This window comes from Anas acuta, chromosome 1 (genome assembly GCF_963932015.1).
Source record: "Anas acuta chromosome 1, bAnaAcu1.1, whole genome shotgun sequence".
Classification (NCBI taxonomy): domain Eukaryota; kingdom Metazoa; phylum Chordata; class Aves; order Anseriformes; family Anatidae; genus Anas; species Anas acuta.
In genome coordinates, this window is record NC_088979.1 from 81,711,010 (window position 1) to 81,737,834 (window position 26,825).

General features: G+C 41.6%; 1 protein-coding gene across 2 annotated transcripts; it reads left to right on the plus strand.

Annotated features, from left to right (window-relative positions):
• The first annotated feature begins 24 nt into the window (after positions 1-24).
• RRP1B (ribosomal RNA processing 1B) lies at positions 25-20,971 on the plus strand. 2 transcript variants are annotated; one of them, XM_068685259.1, is made up of 16 exons: positions 25-256; positions 2,808-2,890; positions 3,671-3,728; positions 4,455-4,540; positions 5,595-5,656; positions 7,614-7,743; positions 9,100-9,164; positions 9,709-9,872; positions 10,431-10,525; positions 11,327-11,424; positions 11,776-11,795; positions 12,621-12,746; positions 13,298-14,049; positions 15,598-15,744; positions 16,485-16,551; positions 17,645-20,971. In XM_068685259.1, the coding sequence occupies exons 1-16, from the start codon at positions 124-126 to the stop codon at positions 17,833-17,835; spliced, it is 2,277 nt and encodes a 758-aa protein (XP_068541360.1). In that variant the 5' UTR covers positions 25-123; the 3' UTR covers positions 17,836-20,971. The 2 variants fall into 2 exon arrangements, with proteins under 2 accessions (XP_068541360.1, XP_068541369.1); XM_068685268.1 differs by having other exon boundaries at positions 10,434-10,525.
• The last annotated feature ends 5,854 nt before the right edge of the window (positions 20,972-26,825 follow it).

Sequence of the window (26,825 nt, forward strand, 5' to 3'; positions counted from 1 at the left end):
GAAGCAGCAGCAGCGCGATGACGCCAGAGGGAAGCGCCGGGACGGGCAGGGCTGTGCTGGGCCGGCAGCGTGCGGGCAGAGCCGGGCTGGGCTGTGCAGGGCAGGGCAGAGCCGGGCTGAGCCATGGCTCCCGCCGCCGTGCCGGCGCCTGAGGTGCAGTTCGCGCAGCGCCTGGCCGCCAACGAGAAGCGCATCCGCGACCGCGCCGTCAAGAAGCTGCGGGGCTACATCAGCGGCCGCACGCAGCGCCCCGACGGTACTGGGGGGGAGGGGGGGAAAAGAGGGGGGGGCTCAGCTCACTTGTTATTTTTTTTTCCCCTTTTATTCTTTTTTAGTTTATGTATTTGTTAATTTAGGGGTCTGCTGGCCCACGTGGAGCCCCGCGTGGCTGCCCAGACCTGCCTAGACACCAAGAGCTCAGCTGGAAGGCGCATTGCAACCTAAATCCTTGCAGAGGCGCTGAGGAACGTGTTGTTTCTTCCCTTTCCGGCTAATATTTGAGCTATTAGCCGTGTTTAACAGAGGGAGGAACACACAAGAGCAGCCTTACTGCGTTAGGCCAGCAGCTCATCCCGTTTCTGGCAGTCACCATAGACCTAGGGGATGCTTACGGATCAGTAATTGCAAGCCCATGTACATGGCTATTCCCCCTACATATTTCCAAAGCTTCCATCTGTTTTTAGCTCTGGAGACGTCCTATGCTGGATATGACATCCATATATTCCATACGTCTCTGCACATCTTACCACAAAGCACAAATTCCTCTGGAGTTTGTGGAAGTAGCCGGCCAGGTGGAGAGGAGCACCCTAACTGAGGGAAGTGGTTGCATATTCGGCTAATGCCTTAAAATTTTAGGAAACTAACACGGGGAAACCACGAGCTGGAGTGTCAGCCTTTTGCATGTTAAGGTTAACCTGCCGTGAAAGGCAAACAACTGGGAAACCAGAGTGACTTAATTTCCAGTGCTCTTAGATGGACGTGCTCTGAGGTGCTGTTTAGGCCGGTAATATCAAAATTTAAGTTATACTTTCTCTGCAAGTCTGAAAAAGTTTATGTTGAAGAGAGATTTAAGTTATTAATGAGCAGGTTTATATCCGGGCACGGTTCTGCCAGAGATGAGGGTCACGTCAGGTAACCCAGCAAGAGACTTCAACTCGAAGTAAGGGTAAATGTGTTAAAAGAGGAAAGATTGTGAGGTGTGTTTAAGTGCTAGCTGCGTTTACTTGAGCCCAGTTCTATAAAAGATTTGTAAGTGTACCATTCCCACTGAAATAAGCTTGTGTGGGTCCTTGGAGATTATCTACGATAAATCAACAATTTTAACTAGCATTGTCAAACCAGAATAACTCCCAAACAGAAATGGTAACAAGACTTTCATTAAAGTAGCATGCCTTCAGTGGTCACTTATGAGTGATTACAAGCTCCCACACTGTACATAGGGACAGAGTTACAGTCCAGACATGAAGGCCAAACTTTCTCAAGGTACCTTTTAGGCAAAGAAGGCCTTCAGTTTTGCGCACTGCATTTAGGCTGAGATTTTAAAATAACCTTGCCAGAATGATTTTTTGCCAGCAGTGGATGGTGACAGCAGGGCTCGCAAAATGGAAAAATAAAATTTAAAAAAAATAAAGTCTTAAAAAGTACTTTTTGAGTGACTGGGAAAAGGAACATACTCTGGACCAATTTGGTCAGGGTGCTTTGTCAAGATGACAAAGGGCCACCTAGGACACTTTTAAAAGCCCGCAGTGTCTGAAAAGCAACCCTGTGGGAAGCCCATGTTCCTGAGACAAAGTCTCTTGGGCCATCTTTATAGATAGAAGCTGACTTCCCTGCCTAATAAGCCGATGTCGCCATAAGCCTAATATTTGATGCCTCTATAGAGTTAATGCTTCTTACTGCTACATATGTAGCATATGGATCTGTTAAAAAAAAAAAAAAGTGAATATTAAATCAGTGAATCAAATGGTATCATGTTTAATCTTAACATCACTGACAAATCCAAGTTAAACTTTTAATTAATACTAGTAGGCATACTGCTTCCTCCGCATGTATTTTGCATATACCTTCCCCCACCTCTACTTCCTTTCTTTTTAACTAAGCGTGACTGTAGATGATTTAACTAAGATGTTTACAGTTTTTTGTCTGAGTAAAGAGTGGTGCAGTAGTGATGATTGCTTTCAGATGACTTGTTTCCAGGAGAACATGCTCAGTTTGGATCTAGCAACAGGCTGTAGCTTGAAAATAGCTCTGGTAGTTTTTTGCAGCTACTTTGTATGCTGTTAAAATTCTCAGAAATGTACTTGAGATCTCTAATTGGTTTTTAAAGCTTTCTTTCCAGTTAGTACTTTCTGTCTGTAATGTGTGCTTTTGGCTGCAATGTGAATTTTTACACTGTTTGTAGTGAAAATAATCTTTGCTGTTAAAATTCAGGTGATACTGTACCATCAGGACTAAATGCAATGGAAAGATTCTCATTACAGTTAGTCAGGCTCTTTGATTATGCATCTTAATGTAGAGGGAAATTTGTTGACTGTCAGAAGTGTACGCTATCTAATGAAGCCACATCTCATCTACGATTTCTTTGAAATCTTTGTTACTTTGGCACAAGATAGAAGCCTAAAGTCATGGAATGACGAAACTATGCCGAGTGGCCTTCCAGTTAGTCTGCTTACAGTGGGAATCAACATTTGGCTAAGAAAATATAACAAAAGTGAAGGAGAGCAGAGAGGAGAGAGTACTGCTTGAAAGCACGTGGGTGGAAATTTGGTGGATTTTTCATTTTCATTCAATCTTCTTGTATTCCACAGGTGGCTTCAGCCAGGATGAACTGCTAAAAATATGGAAGGGGCTGTTCTATTGCATGTGGATGCAGGATAAACCTCTGCTACAGGTATAGTAACTGCTTTTATGTTTGCCTGAGTGGGTCTCCTAAAGCATACTAATTTACAATAGTGAAAATGGCTGTGGTGCGTCTTGCACACTTTTCTTTCTTCCCCTACTGCTCATATGTGGCGTGTGCAGGAGAGGTGACCAATTCTGTGATCCTCATCACACGAACAGAAGCCTAAATGGTGTGGTGCTTGCAATCACCCTTTCCAAGGCAGGTGTAGCTGTTTTCCTTCCAAATGAAATACACGTAGTTATGAAGTGCATGGATTTGGTGGGACTACAGCAGTAGCAGCAGGTTGCCCTTAACTGTAACTTCAATGTACATATAACCTTCAGTAAGTCTAGTTCAAAACTTTCAAACTTCCTTTTTTTTTGTTATTATGAAGAGTTTGGTGGCACGGGCACTTCCTCCACTTGAGTTTTTGCTTCCTCCTCCAGTTCGTCTACCTGCTTTCAAAGGATAACAGTTTCGAACTACCGGGTCTTGGTAACCTCACTTAACCAGTTTTCAAATCACTTGTTTCTTTCCCTGAACAAGGTTTATCTCGTAAGTAGTACAGAGTTCTCCACCTACAATTAACCTACATTAAAACAGTACCTCTTTTCTTGGACCTAAATACAGTGGAAGGACAGCAATGGTGCTAAAGCAGCTGCTAAGAGAATATTTCTTAATTTTGAGGGATGCTTTTTTCTATTCATACTTGCTATTTTCTGGTTGAATGTGTAGTGAGGAGACCAAGCTCTGAAACATGCTCTACTAACTGTATTTATGTACTTTTAGGAAGAACTTGCAAATAACATCGCACAGCTTATCCATGTGATTCAGAATACAGAGGCTCGTAAGTACTATTTCATTATCTGACTCATTTTAAGCCCACTGTCACAGTCCCAGAATAGAGACAGCAAGATATGGGTGGTTCCTTTTTTTTTCCTTTGTTTGTTGTCCATCTGGAATGTGTGATTGCATCAAGGGAAGCATCTATGCCCTGAATCAGATGCAGTTTGTTTCTGGTTGTTGCAGGGGAAGGTTTGTACCTCCAGTGCAATAAAGGAGAGATTTCACAGGCGAAGCAAACTTATCCCCTTACTTTGCCATTCTGCAGCTACTTGTTTTGGGTGTATCGTACTCAAAACCAACCTTGTTTCATGAGCTGTGAAGTGTACAAACTGCACTTGAAATACAGTGCTTGGTCAGTGCCAAAACTAGCATGGGTAGACATGAGTGCAGAATGGGTGTTTTGCTCTAACTTTTGCATATATAACAGAAAATGTACATATATAAAGCTCAGGAATTTTCTTTTATTATAATTCTCCCTGTAGCTGCGCTCACCTTTAAAAGCAGCTGTGTGCCTTTTCTGGTGTTTTTCTGAAGTTTAATCAACTTGTCCTTGTACTCATCTCAAACAGGTCTTCCCTTAGCTCTATGCCAATCCTTGGGCAAATCCCCAGGCAAAAAAAAAAAACATCTCTTCCTCATGTTGAAGTGACTCCTTGAGATTTTTAGGTTACTGAAAGAAACTCTTGTGCCAGATGTGCTGATGATTTTTTTTCTTATTTTCTTACAGGACACTTGTTCATTCAAACTTTTTGGCAAACTATGAGCCGTGAATGGAATGGGATAGACAATCTGCGTCTTGATAAGTATTATATGGTAATACTAATTAGCTCACTTGTAGATCTTTTCTGGTGTAAATGGTGGTGGTGTGTTGGAAGACAGCTTTGTCTGCACGTGCATTTATGTATATTGTAAGAGAAGACAAGTGACCATCTTCGTGATGCATTGCAAGACACTCATTTTAAAAGCTTTCAGTCGCTGTCCAAGATCTTAAAGTAATTATTTGTCATGCCATGAGTGCTTTTTTGCTTGTCTTCGTTTATAACAGTAATACTTCTCATGGATTTTCATCGGGAAAAGCTTCTTAGAGAGGAAGCTATTTTCTTGCATAAGTGCCCTCACTACGTATTAATACTGTCTAGGTGGACACTGCATCAGCATCAATAATTTAGATCAGACTATTTAAAGACTTTTATGACCCTATATAAAAAAGCAGTTGTCACTAGAACACCCGACTTTCCATCACTAATGCACCCACTGTAGTAAGTTCAGCTATCAGTTCTTTCTACAGGAAACACTATATTAAAAGACAGTAAAATCAGTGAAAGAACACTCTTAAAAGACCTGCCTTTGTAGAGAATGAAATCAAGGTAATCTTTTTATTTGAAAGAAGCTAATTGCAGGCACATTTGCTGCTGTATTTTGTTGTTCAGTGTTAGCAGAAAGCAGGTAACTCAGTAAGTGTTCTGAGCCAGTTTAATGTAGCTGGTTTACATGTGGCTGTCTCTTAGCGAAAGGTTCCAGTCAATTAAATGATTATTGTTATAATCTGTCTTTATTGTTGCCTCCAGCTGAAGTTGTGGGTTTTTAGATTTGGCAGCACTTAATGAAGAAATCGGGGTGATGGAGCAGGAGAAAGCTGTATGGTAGAGACAGTCATTGATTTTGCTGGGCTCATGATATGAGAATAATTTATTGTCTTTGGAGCCTTGCAGCATCCATCTGTAGCTTGACATAATAGACAAGTCTGTCAGTGTTTGTGGGAGGAAGCTTTTCATCTTCTACTATGAAGAGCTTTACAAAGAAATCTATTCCTATTACTGCACACCAACTCTTTATGAATGCGTGTAACAGATTTTGTACTTTGCAGCTAATCCGTCTGATTTTGAGGCAATCTTTCGAAGTGCTGAAAAGAAACGGCTGGGATGAAAGGTAGGCAGACTTCTGAATGTAATTTCTTCATAGTGAAGTTACCCCATTAATTTCTTATCTACATTTAATAGATCCTTTTTCTCTGCAGATGGTGCTGTCAGGAAGTCTTAGCACTAAGGCGCATTGGTTCTCTGGATCTCTTATGATACGTAGCTTAGAAATAAAGGAGTCTTGAAATACAAGACCTCCAAATATATGATGGGGTTTGCCAAATCTTTTTTACTTAGCCAAAAGAGTTAGCAGTGGAACATCATCTCTGGAGAGATTAGACTGAGTCAGCATCCCAGAAAGCACAGAAAAGGAATTTATTCTTGGTTGTAGTATGTTTCTCGCTAGCTCTGTCTTTTCTATTTTTAATTTTACTCTGTTTGATCATGGTGACTTGCCTTTTCATGAGGCTGAACTGGAAGTTACTACTGAGTTGTATACAACAGGGAGCCAGTTTACATCAGTGAATTTGTTTGTATTTCTTTCATATCCTATCAAATGGCAAGTAATTGCAGCCAGCTTGCTCTGTTTAGAGCATCTCTAAGATGCGTTTAAACCAATGAAGAGCTTTAAAGTCTTTTAATTGTAGGCCATCAAGCACTTTAAGTTTATCCTTTATCTCTCATGCTTTCTGGAATGCAGATGCATGTAGGTGTGATATCATGGAAACAGAAGGGAATGTAACGCTGAAGTACCTGTCATCCCCTCTGTTTTACCTTAATTTGGTATTGGGTAAATGACCACAGGTTGAAGAGCTAAAAGTGCTCCTTAAAAAGCAACAGAAAGTGTGGGAGGAAGGAACTGGAGGAGGCTTGACAAAGCCAGTACTCTTTCCCACACACATTTCCATGGCAGAGACGTGGTCACCCAGAGTGATCTCTGACAAAGTGTCATTACTTAGCCTGCCTTCCTCCAGCTTCACTGGAGGTATGGCCTGGAGGACCCTCCCTCTTCATGAGGGGAGGCAGTGTGGGAAGAGAAGATCATGAATTCCTCTCGCTGCAGAGTGAGGGGGCTCAAGATCCACGTTTCCCCTTTGGCCTTCCTCTGCACAGCTTTCCAGCCACTCTGCCCCAAGCCTTTAGCACTGCATGGGGTTGCTGTGGCCAAAGTGCAGGGCCCAGCACTTAGCCATGTTGAACCTCATCCCACTGACCTCTGCCCATCGACCCATCCTGTCCAGGTCCCTTTGCAGGGCCTTCCTACTCTTCTGCAGATCGACACTTCCCCCAGCTTGGTGTGATAGCATGTCTCTTTGAGCCATGTGATTCCAGCAGTGGGAAGTATTTGTTGGTAGTCCAGAAGTTACTTACTGAACAGAACCACAGCCCTTACAGCTCAATCACTTCTGGCTTGAGCTCTTGGGATGATGACATTTCACACCTAACAGCCTGCAGTCTGTTCTTTGGCGTAAATGTTTTGCTCTAAGGGACAGTGGATAGTATGCTTCAATGCAGGCAAAGTCTGCACAGCTGAAATGAGTTTGAGAAGGATCAGTGTTAAAATTTAACTGTTGGGTGCACACCAAAATGAAAATGTTCTTGTAAAACAGCGGGTGGAAGGTGTTGCCTATTAAGGATGAAAGTGTGAGCTGGGGCTTTAGGAATGCCCTGCTCAAGTGGCAGAAGCCCTCATCCTATCCATCAACCATATGGGATAGTAAAGTTCAGTCCGTGTTAAAGTGTGAATTTTAAAAACATCATTTCCACTGCAGCGAATTGTGCTGGTTTGTAATGCTACAAAATACTCCAGAATGTAAGGTGTTCTAATTATGGATGGATTATTTAATTGTTTTTTAAGATGTGAAAATTCATCACTGGATTTATTTCTTGCGGCTGTTGAACAGCCATCTTAAGAACTGGTAAAACTGGGAATGGCTAGAGTTTGTTTTCAAAGCAAACAGAATCTGAGCAATTGAATATGAGTATCTTGCTCTCTTTTTTTTTCCCCTTTTTTTTTTTTTTTGTAGTCTAAGAGAACTATTACTGCAGCTATTAATGAAAGAAGTTATGGACCCAGACAGCAATACTCCCAACGGAATAAAGTTCCATCTCATTGACATCTATCTTCAAGAATTGGCTAAAGTTGGTGCAAAGGAGGTTAGAAAATGTCTTAATTTTCTTCCTGATTAATGTCAACTGTGGCATTCAGCACTTCAGAAGAAACACAGTTTTTGTGTATTAGTGTACAAAGTGAGTAGTGTTAGAGTACAAAGTGTAGTGATATAGTAGTTTCTCTCAGGCTCCTGACTACTGATATCCTCTTCAAATTGAGGTTGGAAATAGCAGTCAAAGTGTTTTACCATTCTCATTTGTGTGTTTCACAGAATGGACTTAAATTCTTTTCCCTTGCACGAACATGTTTGCTAGTCCTTGCTTTCACAAAGACTGACACAAAGCCTGCTCTTGGCTGATTCTCTAATACACCAAAATAGAGGAGGAAAATAAGCTTTCAAAGGTCTTTTTTTTTTTGTTGTTGTTATTGCCTTCAGACCTGTGCATTAAGCAAGTTACCCTCTACATTGAGTTGTTTTGCTGATGACAACTGTCTTTCTCTGCTGTAGATTGCTGCCTGCTTTTGTTCCAGGTGCCCTTAATTTTGGTAGATGCTGTAGAGTTTTGCAGCAGCTGAAAGCCTGTTGCTGACTTCTCTTACGAGTGTTTCTCCTGTTAGTCTACAAGGCTGAGCTGTTTGCTGCCTCGTGCTTAGTTTCAGGCTCATTTTTCTCCTTGTTTATGGCATCTGATACTTATCATATGAAGTGGCTGAAAGTGTTAGCAGTTTTCCACTAGTATCCTTTTGCAGTCAGTATTACAAGCTATCCTGCCTGCAACTTTTGTTGCTCCAGATTGTGGAGTGAGAGAGAGGGCTCCACAAGAAAAGCATCTGGTCTTGGAGCATAAATAATGTCTGCAGCTCCCTAGTAATAGAACTCTCAGTCTATGGCTAAGCCACTTCAAGTGACCGTGGGGACTTAGACTTGTAGACTACTTGAAATCACAGGCAGTGTTTATAAATTGAGTTGAGGGAGGGGTCTTTAGTAGTATTTTAAATGACATTGTTTTGGTCTAGGCTGTCAGGTTAAGAGAAACACAGATCTTACTCATGTTTACGCTGCAGGCTTTCTTTGTGAAAGAGCACCGAACAACTTAAGGTTTCTTGGCCTCACTTTTCCATTTCTGAAATAAGAAGCCTCATCATATTTCCTCTACTCAGAAAGTTAAAGTTTGCAAAGCAGTTAGCATTTTTACAATGCTTCCAGGGAGTATCTGGAAGTTAGTGGTAGCAGTGGTAAGAAAAAGTCACTGGATGTTCCTGTTGGTTGGAATTAGACAGCGTGCTGAAAGACTGACATAATTTCTTAAAAATAATTTCCCACCACACCAAACATTGAAGGAATTTGAGTGTGCATGTACAATATTTACTGTGCTAATTATTTTTTTCTAATCATACAGCTCACAGCAGACCAGAATCTCAAGTTCATTGAACCTTTCTGCAAGTTTGTTGCCAAATCAAAGGAGTAAGTTTAATGCGAGGATAAATATTTAAGAATTAAGAAATTCTGCAACAATGCTCTGCATCCAAATAAACGGGTTAAAGAAGATAACATAGTGTAACTTCAGAATGTAGACAAAGAAAGATATTTTACTGTGTATACAGTCGTTTGAAGATAACTGATGTTTATCAAAGTTACAAATAACTATTATGGATTTATTAAAAAAAACCATCTGGTTAGTTTTGTTTTTAATATGCATAATACAGCTGATCTGGTTAGATTTCTCTGTTGCTGCAATGTAGTGTAAAGCAGTATATAAACACAGTGAAATTTAAGAGGGGAACATTGGCAGGACACCTACTCACCTATGATTATTTCAATTTAAAGACTTGCTGTTTAGGAAGTACCAGCTTCACTTTCCTTATCTGGAGAGCTAGATGCCCTTCTACATTCTTCCTTCTTAAACGTTTTCCCTATGTCCCTCAAATTTCCATTTTTTTGAATGTGAGAAGGCAGGGTTTGAATGCTTCTGCCTTCCCATTCTCATTTCTACTCTCTTTTAATACAGTCATAGCGTGATGCATGCTGTAGCCAGTGGTATCCTTGAAGTCATTGTGGATCAGTCCCCTTATGCCATTGAGGACCTAATGAAAGAACTGGGCAGTGACAGTGATGGGGAAGGCGTGTCTGACAACGATGAACACGGAAATGATGAGGTGCTTAAAACCAAAGGTGAGGAGAAAATTCTAAGTGGCGTTGGTAATACTAGGATCACAAAAATTCTGCTTTTTAGAAATACATTTCTGTTCTGAACCACTCAAGCACATGTTGAGAGGGTGATGGAAGGGTAATTGTGATTTGATCCCCTCAGATGAGCTTAAACAGAGTGGTTCCTCTAGAACACGTCACAAACATGAGCGGTCTCTGTTAAACCAAACGAGAATCAGCTTTCCACAACAGTGGGAGATAATCTGGTCTGGCTTTTGGCTCTTGGATATTCCGAACTTTTTTTTTTTTTTTTTGAAGGTGTGGTTTTGGCTTCCTGTGAGGGCTTAAAGTTTAGAAAAGGGAAGAAAAGGCCAAGCAGGAATGTTTTGAATCCAGATATGCTTTGGTACAGAGATGATTCAGAAGCACTCAGATAAGCAATGCACTAATGATGACATAAAGTAGTTAAATCAGTACAGATTTCCAAGATACTGTGAAGAAAAATGCACCTATATGAGAGCTGTGCTTGGCATGTCTGTTTTTACAAACTAAACATTAATATTCATTCTTTTTTTATTGCAGCAGATAAATGCTTTTCAAAAAAATCAGCGCAGAGGTCTGAAAAAACAGAGGATGTTAATGAAAATGCTGATGACAGTATTGGGCCTGTTCTTCAGGTTTGTTGCTTGCTTACCTTGTTAATAGTACTTTCCCTGTTTTCTTTTTTTTTGATCCTTTTCAAGAAGTCCTGAAATAAAGGGTGTTAACTGGATAAACATATTCAAAAATGTTAATCCCCTCCTACCTTAGTGTACGTTGGTATTTATGTAATGTACTCTGGGTACTTCATAAGAAAATAAATCCATGTTTAATGGATTCCTTCTTCCCCTCTACCATTCCTTCTGGTCTTCCTTTCCCGTTTGAAGAGTTCAGGAATGTCTGGCAAAAGCCAAATCACTATCAATAGTCAAGCAGTCAGCGTAAGTTTTATTGACAGTAAGAGTAAAAGTAATAGGTGATGGGATGCATAGGAGGAACAGTAACATGTTGCAGTCTGCATTTTCAAGACCTTCCAGTGCAGTGTAGTGTTTTTGAAATATCTGTATGAATGCGTTTGGATCCTCTTCACGGAGCTGTGGCTTTGAAGCAAGGATTGGGATGTGTCATACTTTAAATCTGGTATATAAATGTTTTGGGGAGTTTTGAAGTTGGTTGGCTTCTCTCATCAATAGGAATTAAGGTTAGAAATGTTTTGGGAAGTGATACAAAGTTCAACAGCTCTGTTAAAGAAGCAACCATCTGTAAAAGGCAGTGTACATGTGAGAAGGGGTGTAAATTTCAACAGAGAAAACTACTTTGGGTTTAAAGGATGTTATTGCTACTTGAAATGTTGGTAATTTTTAGTTCTATTGAGCAATGTGAGTTTCATTGCATGATAAGCCAACTAAGAAAAAATGTCTCTTACTTTCCTCCAACAGTTTGATTATAAGGCTGTTGCTGACAAACTCTTTGAATTGGCGAGCAAGAAAAATATACCTGCGCGTAACAGAAAGCGTCTGTACAAGCTGGTCAAAAAGTGAGTTCTATTGAAATATCACATCTGCTGCAGCTGTTTCTCTACACTGGGTGGCATTGTACTGCAAGATGACATTAGATTGTGTTGCAAGATGACATTAGATCGTATATGACACAAGTTACATGGTACAGGAGAAGTGTTAAATTCCTGTTGTCTGAAAACTTCCAGGTTTTGGGTTTCCGAGGCACATTTCTTCTGGAATGAGCGCTTGTATTTTCCTGTGTAAAATACGTTGTTCTTATTTTGAGAAAAATATAATAAAGTATGGTGACACTATGCTGCTATTGGTATCGTTAGTACTAAATCAGTAATACTCTTGTTTTCCTTCTCTCCCTCCCTCCTCACCTCCAGGTTCCAGGACTTGTCAGAAGGTAAGAACTGAGCAGCGTACAGAGATGGTTTCTTTTCATTAAATGATACGTAATGTTCCCCATACAATATGTATTGTAAATCTTTTTGTAGTGTGTATGTCAAGGATTTCGTGCCCAAAGAAGGGCAGTGAAGCTGGTGAAGCATCTGGAGATCAAGTCGTAGGAGAAGCAGTTGAGGGAAATGGGGTTATTTAGCCTAGAGAAAAGGGGGCTCAGGGGAGGCCTTATTGGTCTCAGCAACTACCTCAAAGGAGGCTGTAGCAGTGTAGGGGTCATCTGTTCTCCCAGGCAGCAAGTGAAAGGACAAGAGGAAATAGGCTCAGGTTGCACTAGGGGAGGTTTAGGGTGGATGCTAGGAGAAATTTTTTCACTGAAAAGGTTGTGAGGCATTGGAACAGGCTGCCCAGGGAAGTGGTTGAGTCACCATCCCTGGAGGTGTTCAGAAAACGTGTACATGTGGTGCTTAGGGACATGGGTTAGTGGTAGACTTGGCAGTGCACTTGATGAAATTGGAGGTCTTCCAACCTAAGAGACTCCATTCTATGATACTGTAGTGTTGTGTTTTGTTTTGTTTTTCCTTTAACCTCATTAAGACACATTGTATGTTTTTGCTGAAATGGCCAAATCCTCATCACAGTTTGGCCAGCCCTGTGCTTTGTCCATAAATATTTATTTTTACTTAAATAAGAACCATTGGTATGATTTTCTTTTGGCCTGAATGGGGAACGGGGAGTTGATTTTCTTTCTGTGGGAGTTATGCTGTATATGCACAGCGACATAAGAATACCAGTAGTTTTCAGGTACCTTATCCTTCATCCTCAACAGGAATCTTCCCCGATGATCTTCCTGAAGATGTTTCTACAGATGAAGATGATGATGCATTCAGCAGGGGACGGCGAAAGAAAAAAACTGTCAGACCTTTGGAGAAAAACAATTTGGAAAAAGTAAAAGGTAAGGCAAGATCAGCCTTTGGAAGAGAGACTATCTATAATCACTTGTGCGATTAGGCAAAGTATCAGAGCTGTCAAGACAGTCATCTTGAAATCAAATGACTTAAAATATAGGAATTTGGGAAGGTTCTGGAAAGGTGAAGAACTTCTAAGAAGTACATGCAAATGTCTCTAGCATCATGGTTTATACTGACAGGACAAATGCTGAATTGTACCCAAAAATATTTCACCAAATTACTGAACCTGAGGTAGCCTTCTGGTGGGCTTACTAGGCAGGTAATCACTCTTTCTAGCAATATTACTATACAGAATAATGTTACCACAGGGAATGGCTTAGATATCGGCTGTGACAAGGTGAGATCAGCAGAATATTAATTAGGCTAGGAGCTGAGAGAATGCAACATCTTGATTAGCTGTAATAGTAAAACTTCAGTGATGGTTGGTAGCAGGAAAATGCTGTGCCTGTTGGGGGTGGGCAAGGGGAATAACTCAAGTTGCTCTAAGTTCCTTTGTGTTTCACGTCTGTGTTGTGTGGTATTCCTCTTGGAGCAGACTCAGGGAAGGATGAACAAGAGGCTTCAAACGCACAGGAGACCTCAGTTCATCAGAAGAGGAGGAAAAAAAGGAAGAAGCGGGACAGCCCAAGCGCTGATTCTGGAAAAGCTGATGGAAGCTGTGAGGAGGGAACAGCTGAAACATCTGGATCTATTGTGTTTAACCAGGGAAACGTGTCAGAAAATAACAAGGAAAGGAAGAAAAAGAAATTGCTAGTAAATGAGGTGAATGAGACCAAAAATGTAGTAACTGACACCAGAGATAGGCATAGCACCTCTGTGCAGAGCAGTCAGACTGACACGGAACAGAGTAAAAAGACTATGTCAAAGAAAACGAATCCCAAAGTGCAGAACGTTCCTGCAAAGCCTGCATGTCAGAATGGACCTGCTAATGCCAACGGGGCAGAGGATGTCAGCCCGTCTGTCACGCCACTCATTTCTAAGGTTGTGAAAAAGAAACAAAAAGCAGAGTCTGTCCTGGTCAATGGGGATGCCTTTTTGCAGCAGACTGGCCTGAAGTCCAACAAGGAGAGCTTGCCTGGGTTGCCGTCAAGAGATGCAGACTCTGAATCCGTACTCTCTAAGAAGGTCAAATTGAAGAAAAAGGCAAAGCTGGTTAGTTTGGAAGGGATGAAGGTCTCCAGCCAGAAAGCAGCAACCCTGAAAAAGAAAAGAAAAGTGAAAGAGGTGCTAAACTCTGTTGAAGCCAATGGAGTTATGGAGACTGCGTGCAAGAAAAGCAGACAGGAGGTACGTAGATCTCTCTCTCTCCCCACCCCACTCCCCAGCCTTCCTCGCAAACTGCCAGGTTACTTTTCAAGCCTGGCTTCAGCTTTCTGAGTGTGGGACTTGATGAGCAGTTTGCGTGCTGATGTCATTATGTACTGTTACCAAAAGGACCAGGTTCCCAGAAATCCCCACCCTTGCCACATTCTTACGCCTTCTTATGCAATGGCATTAAAGCCTGGGCTAGGTACTCGCCTGAAAACCTCACGTAGCTGAGGTTTGTAGTATTTCGGTGTGGGTCTTTGGTTGTTTGTTTTTTTTTTCCTCTCCTGGTTATTTATTCATTTGCACTGGGTCTGTGGTTGAGCTTACAGCACGCTTACAAAGGGCACATTTTGGCAAAAAGGTGGGAATGCGAAAAGGGTGGCAGCACTTGTTTGTTGGCTGACTGGTCAGTCAGTACACAAACCAGTGGGCCAGTTTTTCCAAGTGTAATTCCAAAGAAACAACAGAACTTGCTGTTTCTTGCTCAATCCATGAAGCTCTGTGTGTGTGTGTGTGTGTTTTGGGTGGGGACGGGTCATGAAAGTAATTTTGGAAGTGGAATCAGGAGAAGGAGAGTACTGGTTTTAAGTGAACAGAGTAAAACTTAAAAAGAAAACATAACTATGGAAGAAATCAGGCTTTGCCAATTTTTTTTCATTGCTTGAGAAATGTTTTATTTCCTAGTTTTAGTAAGGTAATACTGGTCTCTTATCCAGAAATTGAGTGAGATATTTATAAAATAAATAAAAATCTTCAAACATTGAGAGGGAGAAGGAAGAAAAAAAAAAAAACAAAAAAACAAGTTCAGCCTTAATTCAGCCTTATTTCACAGTTGTTTCCAGAATTCGGGAAGCTAAAAGGCTTTTGAAGCAGAAGTGACTTTCAAATAGAAGCTGTATCCCCAGACACTTCACAGCTGTGCTGTGGAAACTGTTTCAAGAATTTCAGGTCTCTAGGTTGCTGTGGAGCACAAATGAAGTTTCCTTTCACAATAGTCCCCAAACAACAGGCTGGAAGGCTCTGGAGCAGTACGTTTGATTAGTGGCACTGCCATTGCAGGTCCTGAGAATTGCCTTGTGCTGGAGAGAAGGGTTGCTTCAGATGGCAATACTCACTGTGAATCTGAGGCGAGGGCATCAAACCAGTAACCACATACACTTGCTGGATTTCTTGAGTGTACACAGATCACAGAATCACAGAATCACAGAATTTCAAGGTTGGAAGAGACCTCAAGATCATCGAGTCCAACCTCTGACCTAACACTAGCAGTCCCCACTAAACCATATCCCTAAGCTCTACGTCTAAACGTCTTTTGAAGACTTGTCACAGTCTGCTTTTTTTTTTTGTCTCCATCCCAGCCTAAAGAGGAATTTGTTCATTAGCTGAATCTCTCTTCCATTTAGAGGTACCATGGAAGCGATTTTGCTTAAAGCCAAGAAAAACAAAAGACACCATCAGCACTTAACTGGCTATAGTTAGCTACAGTGCTTTTGTGCTGAGAGGATTTTTTCCCTTCCCTCTTTCCAGGAAAGCAGCGCCTCCCTAGCACCGTTGAAGAAAAAGAAGGCAAAACCAGGAAGTGATTTTGTAAAATTTGAAAAATCAACTTCACCAAAGCCGGTATTCTTCAGGAAAGCCAAAAGCGCCATCTCTACCCCCAGGGCCTCCATGCAGGTAATGTGATCTCACAAATGACAGCGAGGTCTTGCCACAGGTGTCTTCCCAAAACACACACCCAAACTAAGTGTGCGTGCATGTCCTTACTCATGCTGTCTCTTCCAGTCTGTGTTAATCTCCTGACACAAGCAGATAAACCCAGAAATACTGTTGCGTTTCCTTGCAGACAGAGCCACACATGGCTCCAGAGTTTCAGAAAATGAGTTGCAGGCATCTTTAAAGTCTCTTCTTCCTTCCACACAAATCTCAAAAATACCTTTCTGTTAAACACAAATCTCAAAAATACCTTTCTGTTAAAAGGATGTCATTCTGAACCTGCTCGTTTCACAAGAAAACACAAGCATTAACTGACTTTCAGTTGTGCTAAGGGACTCTGAGCCTCCGTTTCTTCCCGCTTGCAGAAGCTGGTAGCAGTGCGGGGCTTCAAAGGACTGCCTTCTTTTCTAAACCTTTTTAACATTCATCTTTTCAAGCCCTCTTTGAACTTTGAGGCATGGGAGTATTGAAGCCAGTGTGTTTAAAACACAAAATCTTGTTTGTTATTGAATTATGTGAGGACCTTAGGGGGAATGTCACTTCTCTGCACATTGAATGTTTGCTTTTAGCTGGAAGAACGGTGCTGTCGCAGCAGAGGGCGGTATCTCAGCGGTAGAGAATTGGAGGGGATGGAGGTAGAAGAATTCATACTGTTGCCTCAGAAGTCTTATTTTATTTTCTGTCTTTATTTTGCTTGCCAGCTGAATAAACTGCAATCGTCCGGCTCCAAAAAAGTCACCTTTGGCTTGAATAAAAACATGACTGCTGGTGAGTAATATGTCTCTGTGTGTCTCCACAGTCTCTCGTGTTGCCAAGGAAGGAGGAAGCTGTCCACATTCACATACCCTCCCTCCCTCTCTCTCACGGTCTCATCCCTTTTTGTCTAAATACTTGTGGACAGTTCATGAACTGGTTTATAAACCATCCTCAAGTTCCTGTCCAGAGGAGGTGATGAAATTCAGGATGTTCCGCCCAAAATGCTAGACTTGGGTGAATTTAGGGTGCTACTTTACTGACTGGCAGATGGAGCCTTGCAGACTGAAAACAGCGCAGCAGTGACGAGCTCTCCTTCCTGAGCCTCCCGTTACGCCGGGCGCCTCTCAGGAAGCAGATGCACTTCATGTTCTTCGTTGCTGAGTGCTGTTTATTAGAACAAAGGAGTTGATGTGATGAGCTCAGGCTGCATTACAGCAAAGCTTCACTTAATTTTGTTTGCTGCTGATTTATTATAGTAATGAGTAGATAAATATCAGCCCTGCTCTGGATCCCACGTGTAAGCAGACAGTTTTCCCTGTTAAACTTTTGTGCTATGGAGCAAGACATTTACTTATTCCATGTATTCACTCAGCTACTCTTTTTAATCTGACGTGTGCTATAGACAAATGCAGAATAGAGGGGTTTGGTATATGTGTTTATGTTAATATAACACAGCTGCACAAAGAACAGAAATGCACATCTACTAGCAGAGGGGATAACCAGGAGTCTCTAGAGATGTGCTGATTAAATGTAAGAATAGCACCACTGCTTACCCATTGTGATCCTTTAAAAGAATGTGGGGTGTTTGGGGTACACAGAACACTTGTTTCTGAGGAGTAGGCTAAGTCTCCAGCCTGTGAAACTTTGAGGAATGGTTCACAGCCTCTCTGTATTGCGGCAGACCCCATTCTCAGAGACTCAGCCAAAAAATGCATTTCACCACCATCTTTCTCTTTTTCCACCAAAGTCTTAGGCTAGACTTGCGTGATCCTTAGTGATGGACTTACAGGTCTAAAGCAAATTTCCAGGGTCGGGTAGTTCCACAATTGATTGATTGGACCTGGGAATTGCATTGCTTTTAACCCGCTTGCTTGGTTTTCAACAGAATTTAAAAAGACAGACAAAAGTATCTTGGTGAGCCCAGAAGGACTGTCCCGTGTAGCTTTCAATCCTGAGCAGAAACCCCGTCACGGAGTGCTGAAGTCACCTGCAGGTACCCCAACAGGAGAGTCGAAGCTGAAGAAACCCTTTACTGTTCCAGCTAAGAAGAAATCAACTGCTGTGGACTTCTTTTAAACCAACAGATGTGGCCTACTTTTGTACAGAACATTTTGCTAAACTAGAACGTTCTCTGGAGGTATTTTGAACTTGTTTATTTTTTTAAGTTAATATAAATTGTATATACAAGATTCTGGTTGTGACCTGGGACATTGCTATTTTGACACCACTTCAGCTGTATCTTGAAATATTTGTTTTTTTCTATTAACAGAAAAGAAACGAAATCCAATCTTTGCTCAGGTGTGGTCTACAAAAAGTCTGGTCTCTGTCCATGTAATTCCCAAGAGACCCATGAATTTAGTAAAGGAAAGTTGAGGGTTAGATTGTTTTGGGAAACTTTTGAGCCAGTTAAAGAAAACTTGCACTTCATGCTGTTAAACTGTCTCTCACTGGATAGGGCTTAAAGAGGAAAAAGACACAGATTTTTAACCCTATTAGTTGTTCGTGTAACTTCAAGTTTTACCCCCATCATTTTTCCTGTGTCAACCTTCTCATCTCTTGATTCTTCTAGAAATAATGATTACCTCACGTCTCTGCTTAATACCAGCTGGACTTGCTTAGCTTTGCCCAAGTAAGCAAGCTTCTCCTGGAATGATAAATGCCTGGCTGCTCGAGTGATCACTGATACAAATCACAGTGGGCTGCCTGTAGAGCTGAGAACCATATTATTTTCAGTAACACAAGTGCCAAAGCTGACTTACACTTGTCATATTGTAAGTTGGCTTCTTCTCTCTACTGTAACCAAAATAATGCTCTCACATGAAAGAAATCCTTGATATAACTCCAGGTGGTCTCCCTCCCACCCCTCCGTCCCCAGTGCTGACTTCCCTGAAGGTCTCACGAGGATCCTAGTTTCCCTCTCTAGCAGCTGGTGTCACCACATTTTACCAGAGCTCAGATCTCATTCAGTGAATGAACTTCTGATTGTAGTAGAGCTAGATCAGCGCAGTGCATCCTTGGCTATAGGGTACACGTCTCTCAAATTTTTGGTGCCTCTCAACACAGGGTGAAACTCTACAGCCCGAACAGTTTGGTTTTGGCTTTGATGTAGAAGCGGAAGGGAGTTCTTTCTGCAGCATTTCCTTGTATTAAGTTTTTATTTGGAATTTCTTACTACCGCTGTGCATGCTTTGATTTTTTTTTTTCTTTGCTTCTTTGGTACAGAATGAGGTGTACTTCTCTGAGAGTCTATGAATGTATTTTGAGGGGGAACTGTGAGGAAGGGGAGAGCAAACAGAAGTGAACTGCTGATACAGTTGAAAGATTTGAAATCTTTGATTTAAAGTTATGCTTATGCAAATAAAGAAAAGGCTTTGCAGCAGATCTCTACATTAGAGTTCAGTTTCAATGCACGACCTGGTGGCAGAACAAAGCTGTTCATGAAACTTCCCACCAGCTGCTTCCAGGATCCATTAAGAGAGGGAGTAGGCCTGCAACATTACTTTGTCTTAAAACTGATAAACATCTGGCTGCTTCAGCCAGCAAAATTAAACATTGTGGCATAATATATTTGCTTACTTAAATACTACTTTTTAACAGTCTTTGATACTGATTGTCCTCTGACAGATTACTCCCCACAAGCAACTGGGTTGAAACCACTCTTTCATAGTTCCCCTAGAATTCCTTCAAAATACTTGTGTACTTGTAGATTGCTAGTTGGTCTGGTTACTCAATTCTAATCCATGCTGCTTCTTGCACTAAATTTGTGGTACTGCCATCAGTGTTGGAAAGTCATTTTGCTCTTGTCTTTTCTCATATAAATAAAGGACTGATTTTTTTTTTGTTGTTAAGTTTCTATTGGTTTAACAGATCAGTAAAGAACTCTGGAGAATACATCTGATAAAACTGATAATATCTGCTGTTCGAGCAATTATTGTTAATCTTACTTTAAAATGTCATTGTTTATTAGCATAATGAATTTTTCTGACAAGACAATAAGTATGTTTGTACCTTTATCTTGTCCTGTGGGTGAGAAGTTGTCTGTGGAATATGCATAAAAGAATTTGTCTGTGCATGGCTGTAAGTGCAGTATGTTGAAGATGCAATATTCCTCCTAGGATAGAGACACCAGCGATCAGTAGGTGGATCTGGTTTGCATAGATAAATCAAGGATTGGGCTGCATTGGGATTTGGTTTGTTATTTATAACCTATTATGGAAATGTATTTAACTGATTGTCTAAATCTCTTTCAATTGGCTCTGAATCTTTGGAACCTGTTGCTTGTCCAAATGCCCTGTTGCCCACGGTACTAAATGGAGCAGGCAGAAATGGCAGTCAATTTTTTAGCTAAAATTTTAGTGATGTGGTTGTGTGTTGGGATTTATGCATAATGGTGTGCCATGACACTGATACAACGTTTTGTACATATGCATGCGGAGTGTGTATTGTCTTCAGCAGTGTCTAGAATTTCATTCAGGACAACTTCACGAACAAAAATCCAATGCTGTCGATTCAGTTTCATTGGTATGGTTGGGTTAAATTGAGTAATTTACCCAAAATATTTGCATAGTGAAAATTATAATGAACATTGAAGACAAAAAAAAAAATAATAATAAAGGAAAAGAAAAATGGATGAATGTAACACCTGGGATACCCACTGCACAGACACAATGGCACTGTAAGGAGAGGTGTATTTATAGGGGGGGGAAAAGTAAAAGAAAAACTGATCTAATCTGTTTGATGTCTCTTCATAGTTTTTTTCAGAGTTATTCCAATTCTACAGCTGCCATTCACTCTATGAGTTAAAATACATTTCTGGCATACCTTTTAAAGGACAGTATTTTAGAATGGTTATCTACATTTATGTTACAAACCTGATCAGCTTTTGCATTTCTTAAGCTCAAATAGTTTATAATTCTTTATAGCTTCAAGAGAACTCAAGAGAACTCAAAAGCACAAAATTCAGTAATGTAAAAAGTTGAAACTATATTTGGGTTGTTGGGCATGTAAGATCTTTTGTAGTCTATCAAAGCTTTGTGACTTGGAAGGCATCAAATGCCCTTTTTTGTATTTCCTGTGCTTAGACTCATTACATGCATTAAAATGTTCCGTGCATCATTTATGTACCTCTGCAACAGCATTGTTAATGCAAATTTGGTGTCTAAGCATTAAACCATTTAGTCTCATTCAATAAATCATTTTTTTCTCTTGTGGACATTGTGTTTTGGGTAAATTTGTTAATGTGGGGGGTGAAATATGGGGCCTGTTTGAAAGAAGGAACTTCTTGTGTTCATGCTGCTTTCTCTCTTGTTGTATACTGTATGAGGTAACCAAAAGCCATGAAGACTGTCTGAAGTAGTGTAGGGCTGTGATACGATACACCTGGAGCTACTGGCTTTTGGGATTGCACCATAGAGAAGACAGCAGCAGCTGAGCAATTGCTGAAAAGAAGCAAAGTAGCTCCAACACTATCAGTCCTTGGCAATTGAGATCGGTAACTGAAGCAATAATATGGTGCAACGTGTACTTCAAAGGTGTAACAGTGCAGGTACCAAAGTAGGTAAGAGATGGGCACCCTAAAAGCTCTTTCCATAAAGGAGGCTGTAACGAGGTGGGGGTTGGCCTGTTCTCCCACGTGCCTGGTGACAGGACGAGGGGGAATGGGCTAAAGTTGTGCCAGGGGAGTTTTAGGTTGGATGTTAGGAAGAATTTCTTTACCGAAAGGGTTGTTAGACACTGGAACAGGCTGCCCAGGGAAGTGGTGGAGTCACCATCCCTGGAGGTCTTTAAAAGACGTTTAGATGTAGAGCTTAGGGATATGGTTTAGCGGAGGGCTGGTTAGTGTTCGGTCAGAGGTTGGATTCGATGATCTTGAGGTCTCTTCCAACCTAGACAATTCTGTGATTCATGTTGTGTAGGATCTTAGTCACTTTGGTGGAGTGCTGTACAGTGGAACTTGCACTGCCTAATGTGGATACACTTCAACGGATCATTGTAGGATGCTGCGTCCTCATAGTTCTTTATTTATGCAATCTGTGCAAGCAGGTTGGACCTGGGTTGGCATCTCAGTGATCCAGTGACTGGCTGATACTTCCAGGAAGGTAGAAAACGTCTGTCCTCATAATATTCTGCAAGGTAACACAGGTATATTTTACATTGGATTCTCACCATGCAAGTCAAGGAGAGATACAGTGACTCTTTGAAGATTAATATAGTCTGCAACAGAACTAGAACAATAGGAATTTGTGTGTCCTTCCTACGTAAGAAGTCTTGACTGTTTATTTCTGGAGATGAGAACAGGCTTAAAATCCTTCCTACAAGTCAATTGTGCGTGGATTCCTCGTGGAGAGTTAAACCGAGAAGAACATTTAATGGTGACATCATTCCTTCAGGATTGTATGCTGGTTTTCTGAATTACCACACAGCGTTTTGGATTCAACACCAGCAGATAGTAGCCAATGTCAGAGCTGCTTTTAACAACAACAAAAACCCTCCAGTGCCTTCGCTGTGGGCATTTTACAGTGTTCCACACAGAACACGTAACGCGCTGTAATAGTCCCTAGGCTACGCTGTGCCTTGTTTACATTTCTCCTTCAGATGTTTGTCTTGCAGAATAAAAATAAAGCCCTGGGAGGTTTTGGATTCTGCTCACTATAATTTTTTTTTTTTTTTTACACTATGTGTAATTTCTTCAGTCTTGGAAACTCTCTCACTCTCTCCTGTTAGCATTCCTGCAATGTTTGTTGTTGAAGTTAGTCACTGTTTCTTCTGCTGGTTGACCTTCCAGGGAGGCTCACAGGGCTAACCAGATGGTGAAAGCAATGCTCAATGTAAAAACATGCATTCAAAATCAGGAAAAAAGAATTACAAGGGAAAAAGGCTGAAACCGGTGCTCAAGATCTTAAGGGAGAAGTTTTCCCTTTTTTATTAAGTCCACTAAGATTCCCAGGCATTCAATTCCTTAGCATTTCTTTCTGTAGCTGAAGCATTAGCTTGATCAAGGTTTGGTTGGACTCCAGTCTTGACCATTCTCTGTGATCCTGCCCAGAGAAGGACATGATGCCCAAATAGCTCTCATGGAGGTCATTTTGCTCTTCACAAACCGTTGTGTATGTGGAGAGAATCCCTGATTAAATCCTACCTCTTTGATCCAGATCTGTTGAGAAGCATGGAAGTGCCAAGACTTCAGCTCCACAGGGAAATGAATCCCACAGCCTCTTAACATAGGGAGCAGATCTCATTCCAGGCTGGAGCCACGTTTTCATTGGCTTTAACACTATAGTAAACATCTGGGAGATATTTGCAGTAAAATGAAGGCTGAAACTGTAAACGCTTGTATAATCCAATCTGCATACTCGTCTCTGCGGAGTATTGCCACGGAGTGATTTTGTTCCTGGAAAGAAAGCCCCCAAGTCTCACCCTGTCATTAATCCCTTTGAAAGGAAGCACAGGAATCATTCACGAGGTCTGTGCTGTCTCCAAGTGGACTGACAGAAAGGAGAGAGCGCCCAGTGTTTCTCCCTTAGAAATCCGCTCTTTTTTCTTTAGGGAAAAGGGAAGAAAATGCTGTTTGATGTTGACAGGCTGCAGAATTGGCCACTGAGGGCTTGAACTCCACCACTGCTGCCTGCCAAGAGTTGAAAGTACCCTATCACTCCCCGCATACGCATACTCCAGAGCACAGTGAAAGAGCTCCTTGGGTGGAACATGTGAGTTTTTAAGTGAATAGAGCACAGTTCTAGGGAAAACAATACAAATGCCAGGCACAGCAATTTGCAGTTGACTCCTGCCATGTTTAGGGCTTGCATTTAATTTTTGCTGATTATTTCTAACCAGCTATGGACAGTTTGCCAAGGAACCTTGCTGCTGATGACAGGCAGCTCATGAATCTCTCAGGACCAGATGAAAACTTACAGTTTTTGCCCATTCATCTCATGCAATCTTCCATCTTTTCTGTATTAGTTTAGTGTATTTAATGCAGGCTGTCATAGGGGAAAAAAAACCTTTGCTATGAAACCTGCTAGTATCTTGCTGGATGTTTTTCAATATGCGGTGGTGGTAATTTTTACATAAAAGGTTCTGTCTTTTCTCCTCCCATCCTAAAGTACCAAATTTAGGAAGATGAAAAGCCCTCAGAATAAATAATCTTTGTATGAAGCATCCTGTTTTCACTTAGGCAAGAGTCTGAAATGAGTCGAAAACGGTGTTGTGTTTTCTGGCTCTCCCTTGGCGGAAACTTAAATCCACATTCTGTGGCTTGCACACAACTGCATGGCTCGTACAATGGCCTGTAGTCTTAGGTTCTGGTCTTATTCCTTCTTATTTAGGTACTTTGTATTCATTTGCCTATTTTTTTGCTATTTACTATTATCACTGTCTTGCTAGTGAGCTGATGCTAGATGGAAAACCTAGGCAGTTTGGTTGCAAGCTTACTGAATTCCCTTCAGGCTTTTAAAGGTTAATTTAAAGTAGAAAGCCTCTTTGTAACCGCTGGAAGGAAAAGAACAAAGTGAAATTGCCATTACCCAGGTAACAGGACTAGAAACAGAGGCAGCATTAGTCAACACACCATGTACTCCCCGCAGCTTGAACTCGAATGCAAATCTGTTCTGCTGGGAGCGCAGCGGTGGCCTGACTTCCCACTACTCCCTGTGCACATTCCCCCGCGGAGGGGAATAAGCAGCAGGGCGATGCCAAGCTGCTCTCCCGGAGCAGTGGGGTCTGAACAAGTGACTCACGGCTGCACGACGACAGCATCTGACGCAGGAGACACACGCACACACACACGGGACAAGCTGCTGAGAGAGGCAGCTCGTGACTGCGAGGTTTCTTCCTGCACGCAGGAAAGGCCTTGTTCTGCTCCAGCTGTTAGCAGGCGTTACAAAACACATGTAATGGGGCAGCTCCCATCTGAAATCTGCACCGAGCAATCTTCAAGGTCAAATGTTAAAAACCAGATACCGGAATCTCCGTGAAATCAAACCATTCAATGCAATGAAGCAGCACCTTTTCCTCCCCCTTTTTTTCCCCATGTGCCTTAAAAAGGAAAGAAAAGCAAAAGGAAAACAGCGTATGCATTTCTCTAGTGCTATTATTGCCGCTGTATTGCACCGTAGCTGCTTGTGTCTCCCACCTTGCTGCTTGCCAGAGCAGGGCTCAGGTTTGCTGCAGGAAATATTACAGCCAAGTGGGCTTGCTTAGTTTATAACAAGAATATTATCCTCGTGGTGAGGATCAAGAGTCCCATACTACGCGGTGCTGAACAGTGTTCACCTTGTGTTTAAGCATCTTAAGGAGAACGTTGTTACTGCTGGCCCATCTCTCACCTCGACACCCAGCCCCTGGTGTGTTATCCCATTCCTGTCCATAAAACAGCTCATGTCAGGATTGACAGACTGGGCCTGACAGCTGGAGGCTGGTACATTTCATGATCTTCTCCCTCAGGCCCCATTGGGAAGATATTTTGGGAAAATGCTCAGGATATAGGGAGTTTCTGCAAGTTTGTGAGAAAAAACAGTTGAATCAGAGGTGTACGAGGATCGATAGTCCATTCTTGCTCTTCTGATACTGTCCTCTCCTAATATAAAAAATTACTTTTTTTTTTTTTTTTTCAATTGCTACAAGGCGAGACTATTCTGGGGTGTGGGAGGGATTATTTAGGTCCTCATTCTGCAAAACTGCAAAGGCAGTAAGAGAGTAGTTTCCATGACTGGATCTGGAGGACACAATTGCAGGTACTCCTTTCATCATTAACTGCCCACTCTCAGGACCGTTTCCCCCAATTCTGGTGAAATGAGCACTGTGAGTGCTATTCTCTGTGTGCTCATCACTGGTGCAGTCGATACGGACATAAAAACTGACAGCACTCCACCAGAGACCCTACCCATGCTGAATATGCTGCAAGGATTACTTCATGTGTTTTGTGGACTGTATTTTTGTTTGCGCAGTCCAAAAGGTGATTACCTTCACTGCAATGCTGATACTGTTGACTCACGTTAAACTGGTTATTCACTGTAGTCTCCCAATTTCTTCATGCACTGACAGCTGAAATTCCAGAGGACAGCAAGACAAACATCAGAGGGCAGCAGTCTGTGCAACAAATGGCCCACAAAGGTGTTTGTCCTGCCTGCCCACGAGGGTAGGTAAAGATGTGTATCTTCTTTCACTCTTGGCTGGCCAATTTTCATGTGTATTGCCCTAGGTCTGCCACAAGGTGTTTTGCTTTTCGTGCATTGATAAGCAAAGCAGACAAGCGGGGAGATGTGAGAAAGAGGAGAGTTGTAGAAGGAGACTATGGAAAGAACACGGAACATTTGTGGAACGTTGCCATTTGCTGAAAAGCTGTTGTCTTCTGGACTATCCTCTCTTGATCAAATGATGATCATCATCTAACTCAAAATTCATTGTTTTTGGACACTATTCTGCTCTGACCAAGAAGAACTGGTTTGAGGGGTTGAGTTACCCTAAAGCAAATAAAGAAACACAAACAAATGGCAATAAGAAATAATAAACCTCCATGCATAAAATGCCATGCAAAATCCAGCGACAAGGTCAGGAGCTGGAGAAGGTGCCATCCCAGCAGTACCACAGCAGCAACTATAGTAGCCTAGGATTGCTTCTCTATTTGCCTAGATGTGATCTAACATAGACTTTTTTCTTTTTCTTCTCGTGAAGCCCCCTGTCACATACTGAATGTTTATTTGTTCTTTGAATAGTCCTATTCACCCCCAGATTTGGAGGAGTACCTGGGAGTTGTTTGTTGTTTTTTTTTTTTTTTTCCCAAACAGAACAGGTTTGAGGATAACATGGCAGAATGCACAATGACTATGGATCTGAAGCCTAGCTTTACTGTCTCCTGTGACATGTACTCATTTTCCTGAGGAAGGGGCCTCCTCCTTAGGCTAGGTAGGGCAAAATCTGCAGAAAAACTACTGCTCAGAAATTGTGTGCTCACAGGGGAATGAACTGTTTTCTGGACAAGGAGAACAGATTTGTGTCCTGCTTGTGGTAACTTATTTTAGCGAATAGGCATAGAGGTTCCTCCATATTTTGAAAAACTGGGTGCTTGA